The 20,000-nt window shown below is 57.2% G+C and overlaps 1 protein-coding gene across 1 annotated transcript in view; it reads left to right on the top strand.

Annotated features, from left to right (window-relative positions):
- The window catches only part of LOC119092966 (uncharacterized), a 46,009-nt gene extending 27,786 nt beyond the window's left edge, over positions 1-18,223 (top strand). Inside the window, exons 5-8 of the mRNA XM_037215861.1 lie at positions 9,663-9,778; positions 13,525-13,612; positions 13,975-14,069; positions 18,194-18,223. Of these exons, the coding sequence (XP_037071756.1) occupies positions 9,663-9,778; positions 13,525-13,612; positions 13,975-14,069; positions 18,194-18,223 (329 nt within the window). The remainder of the gene's footprint in view (positions 1-9,662; positions 9,779-13,524; positions 13,613-13,974; positions 14,070-18,193) is intronic.
- The last annotated feature ends 1,777 nt before the right edge of the window (positions 18,224-20,000 follow it).

The raw sequence follows: 20,000 nt of genomic DNA, 5'->3' as shown, positions 1-20,000 counted from the left end.
ACTTCCGTTGAATTGTCACCCACGTAAGGCGGAATTGGCTCGATGATTCTGTTGTACTTGGATGGTATTCAGAACTAAAAGGCTTGCGGACCATCCATTTCGGTGTATGCCAAGTCGGAGCCGTGAACCGGAGTTGTTCTTCAGTGGAAAGACTCTGAGTCCTGCACCTCTGAAGGACTACTTCCGTGCTCATGAATCACAACATCTACTATCCGCAATCATTTAGGATCGACACAGGCAATCAGTAAGCGGCCGTACCAATCGCCCCGTCATGTCCGTTAGCGGTTTCTCGCGTAGCCAGGAACGGCCTCCCTCCCGTCGATGCGCAGGGTGTAAAACTGATGTGAACGTCACTAAGTCATCCGATGTGATAAAACACAAGCTACCTTTACTTAGGGGTAAAACTGCGTAAAAGGTATTGGGGCGCTGCAACACATATTTGGAAGGTAGACGACCTCACGCACCCGTCGTCAGCTTATCCTGTATAGTAGCCGAGGTAAGCGTGTGTTTCTTTTGACTTGTTCTGCCAGGTCGTCGACGCTGCGGGCAAATATGATATCGTTGACGTACTCGGCGCGATGGCCCAAGTATTTTCCATCGGAGTTAAATATGAACGGAGCCGTCTCAAACCCCTCTGTCCCGGACTGGCACGCGTCTTTATCCGTGTCATTCTTCGGTCTTCCATGCAGAATGAGGATGGCCCGCCTTGCACGGGCGTGTCTTGCCAGCATCTTACGTCAGGGATGGACAACATGCCCTGTTTTACTTTCCGCAGTGCTGTCACTGACGTACTTATGTTTTATTTAACACGCACTAGGGCGGGGGGGGGGCAGATTTTCGAGCGGCGCGACGTAGCCGGGGAACATTTTGCGTACCTGTGGAAAATTGAATAGCAGATCGCTTAGTATCATAAATTTGGATGCAATTGTAAGGTCGCTGACCTCGGGCAGATAAAAATCAAGTCATGGATTCAGGGAAGTCAGTTTCGAGGTAATCGTCCAATCTGATGCAGCAGTGGAGTGTTAAACGAAGCCATACACCCCTGCGCAACTTTCTCAGACAACACAACACTTGAATGAACAAATTCCATTGATCTAGGGTCAGATGTGAAGGTGAGATCAAGACCAAAACCGACCTGTTCCATTACTTTTGGGCTTGCTGTATGGAATAGTTTCTGGTGCTCATTTCGAGTGTATTGGTAACGGGAACCGCATAATACATCTTCCATGGACTGCTTACGGGTCGGAATACGTTACTGACCTAAAATAGCCCGGGTCATTATTTTGCTCTTGGGAACATACTGCCTAGTGCAATCTTTGTCGCTTATTCAAATGCAAAACCCAAAGCAGTCCTGTATATTTTGGTCACCATGATCTTCGAAAGGTCAAGTGAGGTCAATGACCTTAAATGAGCACCAGTGAGCTTTTGCTTAGAACATATATCTAGATTCCGCAGGTACTTTGGACACCATCCCGGAGTGTGACCTTGTTTGGCATTATTTGACCCAAAGGTCATGACCTAGGAACCTCAATATTTGACCCAAGTGAGCTCACGCGCAGGACAGCGCATTCTAAGAACTTGGTGTCTCTAGCTCTCTTAGTTCCTGAGATCTGAGAGGGGTCAAATTAACCCCTACTCGAGCGAAGGGTATCCAACCGGCCATCCGGGCGCGTGTTAATGCTCCACTGAAGTTGATCCGCAAAACCAATTCACGTGACGTCGTGTAGGACCACGTGGACCTTCTGACAGTGCGAGGTGATCTGTCATACCTAAAGCGTGTTGTTTTTCTCGCTGAACTTTAAACATTGGAGGTGGCCCATCGTACCAGAAGTGCGTTGTTTTGTTCGATGTTGGACTTTTAGGATAGCCGCCATTTCTTAGTTTCTGGGAGCCATCACGGGATTATTTTGACTATTTGGTGAATTATGTGGCATCAGCGGCCAGTTATCTGACCACAAACCCGCCACGGACCGTTCTTGGTAAAAAAGCCTTTTCATTTTGACTGAGACATGTGCTGGAACTACAGACGCGCCTCTTTCCAGACTGCCAGCCCGCAGCCCCTCGGCGGCTCGCCCCGCCCCAGCCAGTCGAGGATTTGGCTCGTAGAGCCCACCGTGCTGCCATGCTGGCCCGGCATTAACTCGCAAATATTTGGTTAAATACAATCTTTGTTTTGTAATGTGTCTTCTTCTTAATTTTGGGCATATGGGGGAATTCCATGGCGCCAAAAATATTTTACATTTATGCTAGTTTCCAACTACAAATGGGAAGGAAGGGTGTAAAATTGGAGTTGGAACCCTAACCAAGATGCACCAGAAATTTTTCCGTTCTACCTGACGTCAGTACACCATGAGGTTGGTCTTGTAAAATTGGTTACAACGACTGATGGCTTTGCATTGATAAAGGATGAAATGCTGAGTACTTTCAAATCTGAGTAAGCCTCCTTAGTTCATTGCTCTGTACACGAGCACACATGACCGACAGTCCTAGAAATGGGGAGCTTTTTATGGTGCACTTCCGCTAGAAGTTGCAATTTTCAGTCTGCGACAGCACAGAAGGCGATTGCGTCATAATAGCCAATATACATGCGCCGGATTCAAGAAAGATATTCAGATTCGTTCGTGATATTTGCTGTTCTTAAATTGACACCTTATTCCACAGTACGGAAGAATGGTGGTGGTGATTTTGAAAGGGTCCACATTTCCCTCCTACCACTGTCCATGTTGCTGTCGAGGATGTCCGTCACTACGTCATTTGCGTGGTGCTACGTAAAAGGACATCAGCAGCACTTTCGTCCAAGAGTGCCGTCAGTGTCGCTCAGTTGGCCTTATTCACTCTAAGCAATGCCATAAAATGTGTGGTTGAATGCCGAATGCAAATTTCGACGTGAACGAATACTGAGCAGAGTATGTTTAAAATAGCCGTTCACATGTCTGACGACTGCAGCGTCCTTTCTTTCATCGAGTGGCTTTCGTCTATGTACCGTGTGCGGCTTCCTGAATTATATCGAATGGTTGACGTCATGTGTTGTGTTGGATGCAGCTTCCTGAATTGTGTGCAATGGCTGACGTCATATGTTGTACTGGAATTTTTGACACATGCCTGAAGACCAGGTGTCACACGTATGACCCCCTGTTATCGCGGGCTAAATTATATGCTCTTGAAAGTGTAGACAAGCGCAAGCATAAAGGGACACGCTCTGCGTTTCCACCGCTAGGATTTGTACAAGAGTTGCGCATGTCATACACCTGTAACTGCGGACTACACAGATCAGAGAGCGTGGCTATAGCAGTGAACGTCACACTGTTCGGTTAGGTCATCAATCATTAATGGTGTTTCTGAGTTTTGGTTTGTGTATGAAACAGCAAAATTTAAATGTTCCTCGTCCTTACAATGACGGCTTGGCTCAGCGTGTCGTGTTGATATTAACGAGCCACATGACTATTACTCAATGCAGTCGGGCCCAACTTCGATAATTTAGATAGTTAATCTTGACTTTTTCGTTGAAATAATCGGGGAAATTGATTGTCTTGTGTCTGCCATGGGTTTTCTATCAACTGGGGGCTCGCTAGAAAAAACAAAATATGAATATTGAATGATTGTCTTGTATATGGCTGTGCGCTCTATTTCTTTGAAGGTTTTGAAATTTGAATTCTTGCAAAAATGTATAGTTTTGTCTGTTCAAATTTTAACCCGCAAAAGGCCGCGAAGCCCGACTCACACTCCTGCCAAAAGTCCGCTGGCTCTTGCCGGGTCGCGTGTGGCGGGCACGGCCCCCTTGATTGGGGCTATCCTTAATATGCTCGTGACTATACGGCCTCACGTCAGGATGACAGAAGAATAGCTCACTGGTTGTCACATGACATACTCGGAAGTGCTCGCACAGGCGTCCACAGTCGTTCAAGAGCCTAACACGCGGCAGCAGAGCAGCGGAGCAGCGAACAGGGGGGAGGGGAGGCGGTGGGTACGGTAGCAGGGAGCCGTACCGCCGCGGCGCATGGCTGCAGATCCGCCTCCAGCTCACCTCGGCCCCGGACCTGGGCCCATACAGGCTGCCGTCCCGTTTCATGTGTCGGCCGAGGGGTGTCCACAAGTGGGGCGAACACCAGGTGGCGTGTTTATATAACTTGAACAAGCAATCTCGACCCTCTTTGAAATCAGAGCTTGAGTCAGGACTTGTAGGACTTGAAGGCACATATGTGCATAATTCATGTGCACCCTGTAGGTCGGAACTGTCGGTCCTGCACTAAGAGATGAGTGTCTCCTTGTCCGTACGGGGTCCGGTGGCTGCGTGTGCCGGCGGCCGGCCGCTGGAGGTGCGGTCTCCTGACCCCCACACTCGCCCCGCCAGCGGTGGCCGGTGGGGTCTCGGCCTCCTGACCCCGCCCCTCCCCCCCCCCCGCCCGCTAGCGGGCGGCCGGTGCGGGTTGCTCGCCGACCTCCGCCAGCGGCCGGCGCATTCTGCCGGCATTCCGACCTCGACGCCGGCGCCCGGGCGCCGACCCTGGCCGGCTGGCGCGGCCCTCGGCCGGGCTCCGCTGCAGCCGGCGACGGCGGCGGAGGCGGAGGAGCCCGGGCTGGTGCTGGCCGGGACGCCGAGTGTCCTGTGACCCGCGGCGCCAGGCGTCACCGATCCTGGGCGGTGCCCGCCGGTGGGTCGCCGACTGACTTGTTCAGATGATCAGCCACGACACGGGCTAACCGGCGGCACCGGCGGAGGCGGAGGAGCCCGGGCTGGTGCTGGCCGGGGCGCCGAGTGTCTTGTGACCCGCGGCGCCAGGCGTCACCGATTCTGGGCGGTGCCCGGCGGCGGACCACCGGCTGGCTGTTTAGATGATCAGTCACGACGCAGGCGGACCGGCGCGCCGGAGGGGCGGGGGTTCTTCCCCACGACCGTCGTCCGAGCTGTGCCTCTCGTGGTTCACGGGGTCCGTTTTGTCTGTTGTCGCCACCGCCGTCATGGGTCGACCGTCCACTTCTAGCTGTCGTCGGTTTCCACCATAAGCCGCTATCCGTCGGTCGGTCTCCACCATGAACCCTGGTGGTCCGCCATAAGCCCGGTCCGATCGCCGTCCGGTTAGTGCCCACCATAAACCGCCGTCCGTCGGTGAGTGTCCACTCTAAGCCGCGGTCCGTCGGACGGCAACGTCACGCGACGGACCGACGCGGCCGCCACCGCCGCCGCCACCGCCACCGCCGCTCAGTCGGCCGGCGGGGCCGTAGTCGGGTGCACGCGCTATGGTCGAGATGCGCGGCCACAGCGTGGACCGTCTGGACGAGGGGCGCAGCTCGGCGTCGGTGGCGTCGGACGCGTCTGGCGACGGGGCGCCGCGGCTCCGCGGCCGCCGCGCCCGCTCCGCCCAGCGCTACGTCGACACTAAGCCCAGGCGGCGCCATCGCGTGCTGGGCTCGGCCGGCAGCTCCCTCATCTCGATCCCGGCCAAGATCCAGCTGAGCATGCTCAACAGCGGCCTGATCCCCATCGGTAAGGCCGGTCCCGCCGCGCCGTCGGTCCGGTAACGAGCGCCCGGGGCACGGGTGCTGGTGGTGGTCCGGGTCCACCGGTATCGCTGTGGCGGTGGGTGCTGGTCCGTTCCCGCCGGTACCGCTGGACGGTGGGTGGTGGTCCGTTCCCGCCGGTGCCGCTGGATGGTGGGTGGTGGTCCGATCCCGCCGGTCCCGCTTTGGCGAAGGGTGGTGGTCCTGTCCCACCGTGGCGATGGGGGGAGGGGGGTCCGATCCCGCCAGTCCCATTGGGACGATGGGTGCTGGTCCGGTCTCGCCGGTACCGCTGGATGGTGGGTGCTGGTCCGGTCCCGCCGGTACCGCTGGATGGTGGGTGGTGGTCCGGTCCCGCCGGTACCGCTGGATGGTGGGTGGTGGTCCGGTTCCGCCGGTACCGCTGGATGGTGGGTGGTGGTCCGGTCTCGCCGGTACCGCTGGATGGTGGGTGCCGGTCTGGTCTCGCCGGTACCGCTGGACGGTGGGTGGTGGTCCGGTTCCGCCGGTACCGCTGGACGGTTGGTGCTGGTCCGCTCCCGTCGGTACCGCTGGACGGTGGGTGCTGGTCCGTTCCCGCCGGTGCCGCTGGACGCTGGGTGGTGGTCCCGTCCCGCCGGTCCAGCTGGGACGGTGGGTGGTGGTCCGATCCCACCGGTACCGCTGAACGGTGGGTGCTGGTCCCGTCCCGCCGGTCCAGCTGTGGCGGTGGGCGGCGGTTGGATCTAGTGATGTCAACCTAGGACCACAAATTTGGTCGACCGAAAACCGTTGTAAATCAGTTCTGTTTCAATTGGTGATAACAAAGAATCGGTCCATTCCTAGACAAACAGCTATTTGATTAAGCGCTTTTTATTAATCAAAGTTGGAGGTTATTGTACAACGGCGATAACTCACCATAACGAGGCAGTTTCATAAGCAGTCAAAATATAACAGTTTTATATTTTATATAAAAAGTAAAGCCCTTGAGCTTTGCGTTTGTCGCATTGTAAGTCGGGAGTTCTCATTTTAACAGAAATCGACCTGGCCAAGCAAGCTTGGCAACATGATTTATGCTATCGATGAACACGTCAATATAAAATGTACCACATTTGGGATCGCCGTTGTCAGTGAAAAGCTGCTCTAATATGTCTCGGAATGCAAGATCAATACACCACACTGCGCAGAGCGCATGACAGAACCATATGTGAGATTACAGTTATGTACATTTTAGGCCACCTTTCTCCAAAAAGGAAGATGAAATGTGCGCGTAAAACTAATAATGGGCCCCATGTGAAAGAAAGCGGAAAGTCCAGATATCTGGCTATAGCAACGGGCATCCCGCCATTGAGCCATCTCAAGCCAGAATGCTGAGGCGGTATATGTAGTCCAGTCCAGATATCTGGCTATAGCAACGGGCATCCCGCCATTGGTCCATCTCAAGCCAGAATGCTGAGGCGGTATATGTAGTCCAGTCCAGATATCTGGCTATAGCAACGGGCATCCCGCCATTGGGCCATCTCAAGCCAGAATGCTGAGGCGGTATATGTAGTCCAGTCCAGATATCTGGCTATAGCAACGGGCATCCCGCCATTGGGCCATCTCAAGCCAGAATGCTGAGGCGGTATATGTAGTCCAGTCCAGATATCTGGCTATAGCAACGGGCATCCCGCCATTGGGCCATCTCAAGCCAGAATGCTGAGGCGGTATATGGCATTGTGAGTGGATCTTGTCGGCTCATGGCAGGTTTTATGCGGCAGCTGACTATCGGTGAGATTGATCTCAACGGATGCCGCTCTGCAGGTGTGCGGCTTTTTGGGAGCTCGCGTGCAGCTCATCTAGTGGGCACCAGAACAAGCATTTGATTTGTGTCCTTTCTCAACATCACAAGATAGAATTGGAGTCATTGCGCGGTAGCGCAGACATTAGCGTAGAAATTACGTCCACTGGGCCAAAATACCCAATTATGTGAAGTCAAACCTTTTATGCTTGATAAAATTGCCAGTGGTATACACTGCGATTATTTGAGTGACGTTTTGTTTCGAGTGTTTTTTAATGCAGACATAGGACACCCAAGTAGCTATGATTTGAAATGTTTTTCGGTCCCATGGTACGCCTTCCGTGGGAACATATGTTAGTGTTACAAGTGCTGCGTTGCGCAATCGTGAAACTTACATGTTTAAATTTTTGAGCGTTGCAGATAATTGCGTGTAAAAATAATTTCGACATGTTTATGTCACCCGTTTATAATGTTTGTTTTAGTATGCGATTACACAATCATGCGCATGCAAGATAGATAGCTGAGCACTCGCTCTACAGGTCACCGTGCCGTTCATTCTGAGGTTGCAAATATCTGGTACATTTCACGGGGCAAACTGTGTGGACCTGGGCTTGACGTTAACCGTTCCATCACGTCAACTTGCAGTCGTGCATCATCAGTACATTGCAGTCAGGTCATGAGTGCTCGAACGTGCAGACACTCAGACACTGACGCATTCTAACAAGGCCGGCAACAACCTGCATGTGCCCAATTTTTATTTCACTTTTAAGCATCTCCATATGCCGGTCGATTCCGGGTCTCTCTCCCCGTACCCTCATACCCTGTAATTGTCGCCATGGTGACGTAAGTTTCACCATATAAATGGAGGCCCTATAAATTCGACGTATAAGTGAGGCCCCAGTGATGGACGGTATGGTCGTGAATGGGCACACCGATGAAACATCCACCACATCTCTGTCTCGCCGCGTACGGGATGTTTTCTCAACTGTCAATGCCAGGTGCCAAGAACTGGTTAGAACTGTTCAAGACTTAGATACTGTTTCACTGTTGATTCCAGGGTCAGTTCGAAAAACCTGGACATTCTTTTTAACACGACCTGTAAATCCACTTTAAGTGTTTTTAATCACACTTTCACTTTCAAGCTACTTTGTGCTTCACGTTTACAGCTGCAGCTATATGCTTTGAGCATAATGCATACGTGTTACGTTAAGACGTTTCCTTGGGTGGAATTTGCATCATTTCAAGCATCATTCAAGAATCATTTTGCGCATTTTCAGTTGAATGGATTTGTGTGCAATCTTAGGAATAACCGTTATGATGTCGTTATGACGCATGCCGTTCAGTGGATGATCGTCGCTATGGCGGGAGCTGAAGTCCGGTTGGGTGGGTTTAGGTGGGGGTGGGGGATGGGTGGGGGATTGTGTGACGATGTTGCAGTCCATGGTCTCATTTCCGCGGGATTGGAACGTTGTGACGTATTGTTTGGCTGCTTGCTCGCTTAACGATGCACGTTTTCCTTGTGTAGACATTTTTGTATTTCATAACCTGCAGAAGGATAGTAAGCGTCTCTCAAGTATACGCTTATAAGCTTCAAAAAGCAAATATGAACATTCTGTTGTTCATAACAACCAGTCGCACCCACGCTGATGCTTAAAATACGGGCAATGTGAAGGGTATCAATGACATGAGCCAGTTCCGTTACCGACCATAGCGTGCTGTCCTCCGCTGGCCAGAAGCTCGCTCAAATATTTGCCCAGTGAAATCCCTGTGCTCTAATGTTCGTGTCTCCTGATTAATCTGGACCGCGGCTCGGAGCTACATCCGGCCGGCGGCTTACTCTGGCCCACGGCGCAGCATGTTGACACGGTCCGATGCCTTCTGTTCGGGCCGACTGGCTGCCTGCGAGGGTCGGTGATCCTCCGAGAGGCGGCGGCGGCCGGGGTCCTGGCACGGCACAGCCCTCCCACACGGTCCGATACCGGCTGTCCGGCCCGGTCAGCAATATGTGATGGAGCAGTGCTGTTGCCGGGGGCCACAGCGCCGGCGGTCGTCTTGGATAGAGTCGCACTGTCTTCCGACACGCTGCGGTACCGTCTGTCGGAGCCGGTAGCCTGTGCGTGGGCTGGGGGTTGGCACAGAGACCGTCGGCCCCGGGCTCACGGCGGCTCCGGCGGACGTCTCACAAACGCATGTGTACTGGGCACCCCCTGGTCCGTCTGGCTTAGTCCAGCCCACCCGGTCTGGTGTGCGCACGGCAGATGCTGCGCGCCAGCTCGCTACGACACCGCGCCGACACGACAGCGTCATCTGAGCTGCCCCTGACGTGGCGACCGAGCACCGGCCCACCGCGCAGCCCGACGCTCCAAGCCGGTGATCGCTGCTGACAGAGCGTGTCTCCCCGCAGCCGAGGAGGACAAAGCGATCCGAGCCATTCCCAAGAAGCCCGTGGAGAAGGCCAACTTCATCAAGTATTGCGAGCAGCACAGAAAGTACCCGATTCTGTTCAAAGTCGAATTTCAGGTAAGTGGCCTCCTCGTTAGCTCGCTGGTTAACACTGCGGCCGCCGCCCGCAATTAGCGAACGGTGGAGCCAGCTGACGCTGAGCGCGGGACCCGGCCAGTGGGCTCCCCTCACAATGGCCGCTGCAGTATCATGCGGCGCAGCGGCCGGCCGCCAGCCCCTTTTGTTCGGCGCTCGTTGTCTTCGCTCCGACGGACCGGGCGGCCGCGCCGGCCCATTCAGCCGGCCTCGGCGCTCAGGCGACCTTGCCGACGGCGATCTGGGTCAGGATCGCGGGCGCGCACGGCCCGCTGGCCCACATTCGGTCGCCGCGGGAGACGGACGGACGGACAGGCGGGGGGCGAGCGCCGCGCTGCGGGCGGCCCATGCGGCCCCGGCGGCGGGCCGCAGCACCAGACACAGCTCGGCCTTTGTGAGAGACGCGTCAACACCGACGGATAGGAGCCGCCCGGTAAACGGCCGCCGACTGGCCGGGGCCGGGGCGGTGCCGGCGGCGGCCATGACCTGCCGGGCTGGGTCGGCCGTCGCCGGCCGGCGCCGCGGTGCGCGACCTGGCGACAGCTGCCGGCCGGCCGGCGCCGCGTGCTCGGCCGGCACTCTGGCGGCGGCCGCGCCGTTGTTTGTGCGCCGGCCGCGTGCCGCCGCCGGCGACACCGCCCGCTGGATACGTCAGCCGGCCGGACCGCGAGCCGGCATTTGAGTTGGCAGCCGGCGGCGCCGCCGCTGCCAGCGCCGGTGCTGGGTGCCGGTGCGCGGCCTGCGGTTCGGAGGGCGCCGCCGCCGCCGCCGCGCCCGACGCAGCGGCCGGCCGGGCGCGGAGGCGGTGCCGGCGGCGACGCTGGCTGCCGTGGAGGGCCGCCCCGCCGCGGGGTCGTGGCCCCGAGAGATGATCGCCGTTGTCTCGGGACCGGACAAAGGCGCGGCCGTCCCAGCCTCATGGCTTCGTTCTTGGCAGTTCTGTTCCAGATAAACCAGCCTAGTCTCGGCAGAGTTATAGGGACGTCATGATGGCGGGCCTCGTAAATCTTTTCATTTAGATAAGTTTATCTGACGATGCATGCAATTGCAGGCCATTTAGTAACCCGTTCATCACAGGCGTTGGCGAGCTGCAATGTTGCTGGCTGTGGGTCGCCGTTATTTGAAAAGATGCCATTTTAGTATAACAAATTGTGGGTTTTCCGAGCGCATTCTTAAGGCCTTTAGTCTTGGACAAAGGAGCTAGAGAGTGAGAGGAGCGCTCACAAGTGACATGTTACGGTTTTGTTACCCGCCGGCTATCTCCCAACACAGAATCGCCATGTGGACTGATGTCAACTGACTGGGTGCCGCGTGTTGTGCGACACCGACGATGCGTTTATTGTGTTACAAACCTTTGCCGCGCTGTTTGTATTGCTTATGCTGATGCTCAATTTGTTAATCCTGAAATGCATCACTACGCAATCTCAGACCTTCGTAACACTTCTTGTCGTGGGCGTATAATATGCCGTGGAGGGAGTATTGTAAATAGCTGGCGCTGGTAAACCACTGGTCGATGCGTTCTTCTGGTGAAAAGTACACCGATGGCGGCGGGGAAGAAGTATGTAGTTCAAATCATCGAAGTGTGCAACGAAACAAAATCTCTCAGATCTCAAGATCAAAACCGAAAGCTCTCAAGAAAGCTCGGGTTGGGCGATGCGTGACATTTGCCAGACGTGCGTTTTGCTTTCCTTTTTCCTTTTGCTTTCCTTTGTTCACAACACGCGTTCTGCGGAACGCGTGTTGTGGACAAACACGTGTCATTAAATTTCGAACGCAGGTGACCGACGAGACATTGATGAGTCCTAAGATAAATTGCTTATGACAGTCTTCAAATTTTCACAGGAGGTGTGGAAATGTTCAAAACTCTGTCGTGCGGAGCGTCAGCGGTATGCGTTTAGTGACTGAAAAGTCTCCGGGAGTCCCGAGGAGCCTCCCTCGTCCGGCGAGGGCTAAGTGACGGCGCGGTCTGCTGGGGTGCGCTGGAGCGTTCTTTAGGCACTTGAGTCTCTCACGTAGCTAACGATGCCCATCCTCGGACGAGGAGGACATGGCGAGAACGTAAAGCAGGTTCGTTGTGAAGGAGAAGTCGCAGCGCGCGGGTCGGCGCAGTGGTCACACGTACCAACATATTTATGCGCGGCGTCCCTGTGTGCAAAAGAAACAATGCACGGTAAGATGCACACAACTGTTTTCGCGTGCTCATTCACATTCCGGCAAGTCATTTACATAGCCGAGTGCCGATGCCGCTTCACTGCGACACTTGTGCAGCTGCCTAAATAAATCGTAGTCGGCCGTGTCAGCTCCACCACCTGTGTTGTGTGACGAGATAAACGCGTTTGAAACACATGGTCGGCCTCGCCTCCGGTCACCCACTCTCCGCAGTCCGCGTCGGACAGCGGGGAGCGTCATTGTTTTGTCGAGTGCGCGCGGCCTCTGGCTCCGCTGCCACGAGCGGGCGCGGCGCCTTCGTGTGTCTTATGTTTGTGTTTGTTTTTGCGGCGGCCCGGCGCCACTGGCGCCCCGTGCGCCCCGTCCCGGCCCGCTGTTTCTGAAACGCTTCGGCTGTTGACGCGTGGCTCCGGCTGAGCGGGGAGACGAGTGCCGGCGCCCGTGCTGCGGCCAGCGCCGGGTCGGTCCGCGCGACCTGCCGGCATCCTGATGACGGAGCGACTCGTGTCTGGCCAGTGTCCTCACACGGCAGACACGGCTGCGTCTGGCCGGTGTCCTCACATAGCAGACCCGGCTGCGTCTGGCCGGTGTCCTCGCATAGGACACCCGGCCGCGTCTGGCCGATGTCCTCGCATAGGACACCCGGCCGCGTCTGGCCGGTGTCCTCGCATAGGACACCCGGCCGCGTCTGGCCGATGTCCTCGCATAGGACACCCGGCCGCGTCTGGCCGGTGTCCTCACACGGCAGACCCGGCTCGCGTCTGGCCGGTGTCCTCACACAGCAGACCCGGCTGCGTCTGGCCGGTGTCCCCACACAGCAGACCCGGCCGCGTCTGGCCGGTGTCCTGACGCGCGCCGGCCTTGTGGCGGCTCCTTGACATCATCCGGCGCGGCCGCTGGTGACAGGCCGGTCCGCCCGACCCGCGTCGTGTGTCGCACCGCGCACCATTAGTCGAGCGGCGGCCACCCGATGCCGGCGATACGGCCGGCCTGGCGGGCCAGCCGGACAGGTGCGCGCCGGGCCGCGGCCCAGCTGGCCCTGCGCGGCGCCCTGATCGCCGAGCAGTGGCAGCGCGGCGCGGCTGGGCTCGGCTCGGCTCGGCTCGGCTTCAGATCTCAGATGAACCGGCCGCAGATGCCGTCCGCGGTCTTCTCCTTGGCGTCCTGACGGGCTGCTATCGACCGACGCCCGGAATGTCGCGGCAGCGGCCGGACGGGCGGCGTGTGTCGCCGGCAGCTTGTGGCGCAGCTGGGCTCGCTCGGCTGTCAGGTACCGGCCGCGGGGCGTGGCGCCGCGCAGCCGACACGCAACCGGCGGAGCAGCCGCGGAGATGTGTGTGTCTCTCGATGTCTGCGTTGTTTATCTGACGATGTGTGGGTTGGAGTAGTCACTGCGGTCACTGCCTGGCGACGTTATCGGCCGGTTTGCACGCAGTCAGTACTAAAATGGGCCTGGCTGTCGGTGCTCCTGAAACCTACGATGTTCGCTTCGTCTCCGGAAGTTGTGCGGCCCAATGTTCATGGCGTTTGTCAGCCTCTAACCGGGCGTCTCTCCACAGCATGCAGGGCGAATCGAGCCGCACCCCTCGCGTCACGGCAGCAAACCGTGCAACGAGACCAAGAACCAAAACCAGAAGATGGTGCCATGTGAGTACTTGGTGGTGGCCCCCGCCTGCGACGTTCTGGCATCTAAAGACTGTTACTGGGAGTCGAGCCCAGTCGGGCTGGTGACCCATCTGCTGCGGCTCCAAGCTGCGTTAATGCAATCGCGCGTACAGTAATGGTCATTTGTTTCATACTCACGTCTGTTATGTTCAAATGGGCGTGACTGGCGTGAAAGGGTCAATACTGCTTAGCTTGTTCCCAGTGCACCATGTTATCTCACGAAGCTGTCGTGGCGACTCATGTCTTGGTCAAACTGACCAGCCAATCTGTAGGCCACTCAGCTGTGTACCGGCCAGCTGCGTCGCACACGGACTGACCGCGCCTCCCGTGCCGCCCGTTGCCAGACGACTACAACCGGGTGGTGCTGGACATGCTGCCGGCCGAGCCGGAGCCCGTCGACGAGGCCGAGTCCGACTACATCAACGCTTCCTACGTGGACGTGAGTGGCATTATGGGGGATGGAGGCTGGGGGCGAGCGTGCCGGTCGCCGACGGTGCTTTAACGGGCCGCACCGGGCCGGACGAGGCGGTGCGCTCCGAGTCGGCGGCGGCGGTGGCTGTCGCTGGCTGGGATTCGGAGCGGGGCGGAACGCTGGCATTGGCGGCTCATTGTTCAGGTTTTGCGTCGCCGCCGCGCCTTGCCACGCCGCCATTGTCTCCGTGCGCCGTGTTCGAGAGCGGGAGGAGTCCTGGTCGCGTCGGTGTGAGGCCCCACCGCCGGCCAAACCGCCGGCCGTCGCAGAAACCTCCTCCCTCCCCCTCCCCCCTGAGCCTTTGATGCTATCTCTGCGTGGGCGCTCCACGGCGTTAGTGCTACAGCAAGAACTCGTACCAATAAGAGTGCTGCCTTTCTACTGACAGTACTTAAACACGACATTATTTCGACGCGTCAAGACCTGTCCTCCGTCATTACTTCTACTGCTAAAACTTAGGCAGTCATGACTTGTACACATTACTTCTACCGCAGACTTCAAGGGAAATTAGTGCTACACGCCAAAGTTATACTTCAAGAACGTATACCTATTATTACTGCTGCTGCAAAAACTTATAGTTCAGCGATGTACATCTGTCATTGTTTCTGCTGCAGAAGCTTATACAGCTTTTACGCTCACCTAACATTACTTCTACTGCCAATACTTAGCCACTTAATGGAAAATGCGTGCACACCTAGCGGCGACTTAGGAATAACTGGCAGGTTACTGGGCAATACTGTAATAAACACTCCGTGGTGTCGACACGAAAAAAGAATCATCCGTCATATTTCGTCATTTTTTCGATTTGCGGTGCTTTGCGTATGAGCGAAGGCTGTCATTTTGTTTGCAGAATTTCAATGAGGAACACAACTTTCTGAAACAATAATTCTCTTGTGTAGCACTAGGGCCTTATTTTAGTCATTGTAGTGGAAACCATGTTGCCTTTTAGTGAACACCAGGCCAGGGGTGTAGTTAAATATTCTGTCGCCGCCTCCATCCACGCCTTATCTGTGATAGGGGCGTGTCTCCATTATTTAAGCATGAGTCCGTGACCTTCGCGGCGAGCGCCGTGTTTGATGTGGTTAGTGCCAAGTTTGGCTGTCGTTTTTCCAGTTAAGTCCCCAAACCCTTTTTTGGAACACCACTCCAGTGTCCCATACGTTTTTCCAGCACATGAAATGTCGCGTGGAGCTTTTACCGCCGTTGGTCGCTCGATCACGTTATTTACACCAGCAATACTGCATCGATGCCGTGGAGTGGGCACATCTAGTTCGATTTCGTCCGTCCAACTGTACCCATGCGTTCGCTTCATCTGGGATTTTGGTGAGGCTTAAACTGTGGTGCGGAAGAATTGACGGGTATAATGTATGGAGTTTGACCTGTATCACACGACAAAAAAATTGTGCACAGGTATTGCCGGTCGAAGTAATTTCATGTATTAGTAGAGACCAGAAATGTTTGCAGCATTACGTTTTGTCGTTTTTATTACGTTACGCATTCACTACGTTTTTAGTATTGCATGGCACAAAAGTCACGTATAGCTCGTTACCGTGGAAGTAAGATCACTTGTAAGTAAAGGCCATTGTATGGTTTTTGCCTTTGTAGTATTGATTGATTTACGTGTTTTTGCAGTTTAAATTCGGTCGTGGAAGAGTTTTTTCAGTGGAAGCGATGTCGTGTATAAGTAAAGACTAGTGTTTTGTTCAGCAGATGCCATGACAAGTATATGTATTTGAAGTATACATTTTGCCATTTCGCGCTCATGTCGCGTACCTGGGATGTCATTTGGCGCACGACATCACCTCTACTGTCCTGGTTCCCAATACAACTGAAGTGGCATTTAATTAAGTAAAATCCCTAGACTTTTTCGCAGTAGACGTAAAGCCGTGTAGAGCCGATTCTGTAGCACTCCCGTCGGTGTTAGTTTTGCCGTAACGGGACGATGTTGTCCAAGTGTAAGGACAGCGTCCGCTTGCTGACTGCGACCGTTCGCGGCCCTCGTCACGTCTCGAGGGCCTCACAAGGTCTTCGCACTGGCGAACACCGCCTCCCTCCTCGCCGTCCGCGACCCTTGTCACGTCTCGAGGGCCTCACGAGCTCTCCGCACTGGCAGACACCGCCGCCCTCCCCGCCGTCCGGGGCTCTTGTCACGTCTCGAGGGCCTCACGAGCTTTCTCCGCACTGGCAGACACCGTCGCCCTCCCCACCAAGCGTGAGCCTTGTCACGTCTCGAGGACCTCACGAGCTCTCTCCGCACTGGCAGACACCGTGCCCCCCCCCCCCCCCCCCCACCGAGCGCGAGCCTTGTCACGTCTCGAGGACCTCACGAGCTCTTTCCGCACTGGCAGACACCGTCGCCTTCCCCACCAAGCGCGGGCCTGGCCACGTCTCGAGGGCCTCACGAGCGCCTCACGAGCTCTCTCCGCACCGGCGGACACTGTCGCCCTCCCCGCCAGGCGCGGGCCCGGCACCAGGACGATAGGTTTGAGTGTGAGATAGCTCACCGGACCCCTGCCGCTGAGTCGGAGCGACCCCCGCCCCTGTCTCGTGTGTGCGTGTGCGTGTGCGTGTGCGTGTGCGTGTGCGTGTGTGCGTATGCCAGGGAAAGGCGGCTGCGGACCGGGCTGTCCGATATGGACGCCGTAGAATGCTAGTAGACAATCCTGGTCCGGATGCGCCGATAGCCAAACAGCCCACAGACAACGCCACCGTTTCTTTTTGTGCTTTGTTTTGACAGGGACTGGTAGTTTGATGGGGTCTGCTGTGGATGTCATGTTTTGACATCGTCGGTGCGCGCCGAAATTTGATCAGTGAGACTTCCCGACACAACTTCCAGTCCGTAGATAATGTGCCGTTTCTTTAAGTTCTGAATGTGCTTATGAAAACTTTGAATCACCTGCAAGTGATGGCCAGCTGTGTTTTGTGGTCGAATAAATTGCGTGCCGTTTTCGAACGTTAGTTTGTGGTGTGGTGAACCTCGTGACGCTCGACATTTGCCACGAACAGTTTGCTTTGGGGGCGGGGTGCTTTGTCATTCTGAAGGCGTGCATTAGTCTCGGAAGGCAAGTTCGATGGCGCAAATGATGGTGTGAATGTCGCGGTGAGTCTGGCGGCGCCGAGCCGGCTCCCGGCGGCGCGTCGCGATCGATGGCTGTTTGGCTCGGTCGTTTGGGTCGCAGCAGTTGGGTCCTCCAACCATTAGCGTGGCTTGCTGGATGATGACAATCCGGCCACTCGCCTGGCTGATGTCAGCCGGGGGCGGCACTGAGCCTGACGTCCTCGCCATTAAGCGCGCGGGGCCGCTGGAGTGGCATTATCCTTACGCATTGAGTACTTTCGCCATCCCCAGGGGCCATTGACATTTGTCCTATTATGTGGTTACGGGCTTGGTTTCCTGGAGGGGACGCGTGCTAGTGGTTCCGAGTGGGCACAACCTGTTTTGGACAACTTCTTCTCAAATGGATCGTCGTGGCGAACTTCTGTTTCCGTGTGGTCATTCCGCTGACAACGCGTGGTTGTGATGCAGCTGGTGCTGCGCCCGCACGGTACTGGCTACAGTGCGGAACACTGATCTGCGATGGCTGCGCCGCACCGGACACTGATCTGTGATGCTGCGCCGCAACCGGACACTGATCTGTGATGCTGCGCCCGCACCGGACACTGATCTGTGATGCTGCGCCGTCGCCGGACACTGATCTGTCGATGCCTCGCCGGACCGGACACTGATATGTAGCGCTGCGCCGCACCGGGCACTGATCTGCGATGCTGCAACCGCGCCGCACCATACCGGACACTGATCTGCGATGCTGTCCGCACCATACACTGATCTGTGATGCTGCGCTGCACCGCGCACTGATCTGTGATGCTGTGCCGCATCGCTCGGCTGCTGCGCGCCGGACACTGGTCCGTGATGCTGCGCCGCACCGCACACTGGTCTGTGATGGCTGTGCCGCCTCGCACGGCTGCTGCACCGCACCAGACACTGGTCCGTGATGGTGTGCCGCATCGCACACTGGTCTATGATGCTGCACACCGCACACCGATATGTGATGCTGCTGCCGCGCCACACGACTCCGTCGTCCTGCCAGCAGAGCTTGCTGAAGCCGACGCCTACATCGTGACACAGGGCCCCAACGAACGCACGCTCAACGACCTCTGGCGCATGGTCTGGAAGGAGAACTCGCCCTGCATCGTCATGCTCACTAAGACGTTCGACTTTATCAAGGTGAGTCATCTCCAGAAGATGCAGGAGCGGAGCCGACGAATGCTTGTCTTATCTTTACCAGGTCGTGGTGTTGATTCCCAGCGCCAGATGTGTTTCGATTTCCTATGAATGGGTCGTGGTTTTGATGATCAGTTCCAGATATGTTTCGGCCTGCTCGCTGCAATTGGCTTGACGGATAAGACTGCTGATGCAGGCATGCCGCGACATGGATACTGCGGATGGTTGTATGGTGCCGTGAAATGATCGACCACTTCCTGGAAAGTGAGCCCGATCACCGAGCACAGCACCCCCGGCACCCGCGGCCGGCAACCTAGCGCCCCCCCCCCCCGCCCGTCCCTCGACGTGGGGATGGCCATAGTTGGCCCCGCTGTAGCCGTGTTCCGTCTGGTCTGTCTATTCCGCTGTCATGCGGAACCCACGTGTACTGAGACCGTCTCGGCGTTTTCCGGCTTAATGATTGGCCGACGCCTGTACGGCCCGTCGCGGTCCGTTCAACGTCATGCCTAGCCCACGTTTGCCCGAGCTGCCGCGACCTATTCGCCGTAATGGTGGGCGCGCGCTCCGCCCCGTCCCGGTGGGCGTGCTGGCGAGGCCTGTGTTTGCTCGTAGCGCGGCGTGGTTGAGGCGTGACGCGCGCCCATCGGGGCCACGTTGCCCGCTCCCCGCTGATCGGAGCCGGCGATGTGGCCGGGGCCTCCACCGAGCCGAGCGGCCGGGCCTCCACCGGAAGCGAGGTCGGGGCCGGTGTTGTGTGGCGCCGCCCGGCCGGCCGGCCTCGTTGACGGGCGGTGGCGCGGCGCCGCGCTGTCGGCGGCGCGGCCGTGTTATGACCCGCTGTCGTGACGGATCAGCGTATCGCGCTCCCGGGCGGATAAAGAGCGACGGCAATGGCGCCGCGGGCGCGGCCGCGCATTGGTTCCGGCCGCTCGGACTTTCCCGACTGGGTCCTGCCGACTGCGACGGAGCAGCGGCCCCGGGCTGGGACGAGCCAGGTCCGTCGCCTGATGTGAAGCGCCGGCGGGAGCGGGTATCCGGCGTGACTGCGGGTACACCTGGCCGTCCAGGCGGTGCTGTGATACCTGGATCATCGGGGCACGCCTGGCCGTACAGCCGGTGCCGTGATACCTGGATCAGCGAGGCACGCTCGACCGTCCAGCCGGTGCCGTGATACCTGTATCATCGGAGCACGCCTGGCCGTCCAGCCGGTGCCGTGATGCCTGTATCATCGGAGCGCGCCCGGCCGTCCAGCCGGTGCTGTGATATCTGGATCATCGGAGCACGCCCGGCCGTCCAGCCGGTGCTGTGATACCTGGATCATCGGAGCCCGCCCGGCCGTCCAGCCGGTGCCGCGATACCTGTATCATCGGAGCACACCCGGCCGTCCAGCCGGTGCCGTGATACCTGTATCATCGGGGCACGCCCGGCCGTCCAGCCGGTGCCGTGATACCTGGATCAGCGAGGCACGCCGGCCGTCCAGCCGGTGCCGTGATACCTGTATCATCGGAGCACGCCTGGCCGTCCAGCCGGTGCCGTGATGCCTGTATCATCGGAGCGCGCCCGGCCGTCCAGCCGGTGCTGTGATATCTGGATCATCGGAGCACGCCCGGCCGTCCAGCCGGTGCTGTGATACCTGGATCATCGGAGCCCGCCCGGCCGTCCAGCCGGTGCCGCGA

This window comes from Pollicipes pollicipes, unplaced genomic scaffold (assembly GCF_011947565.3).
Source record: "Pollicipes pollicipes isolate AB1234 unplaced genomic scaffold, Ppol_2.1 Scaffold_3718;HRSCAF=4362_pilon_pilon_pilon, whole genome shotgun sequence".
NCBI classification, from domain to species: Eukaryota; Metazoa; Arthropoda; class Thecostraca; order Pollicipedomorpha; family Pollicipedidae; genus Pollicipes; species Pollicipes pollicipes.
This window is presented reverse-complemented; position numbering and strand designations above follow the sequence as displayed.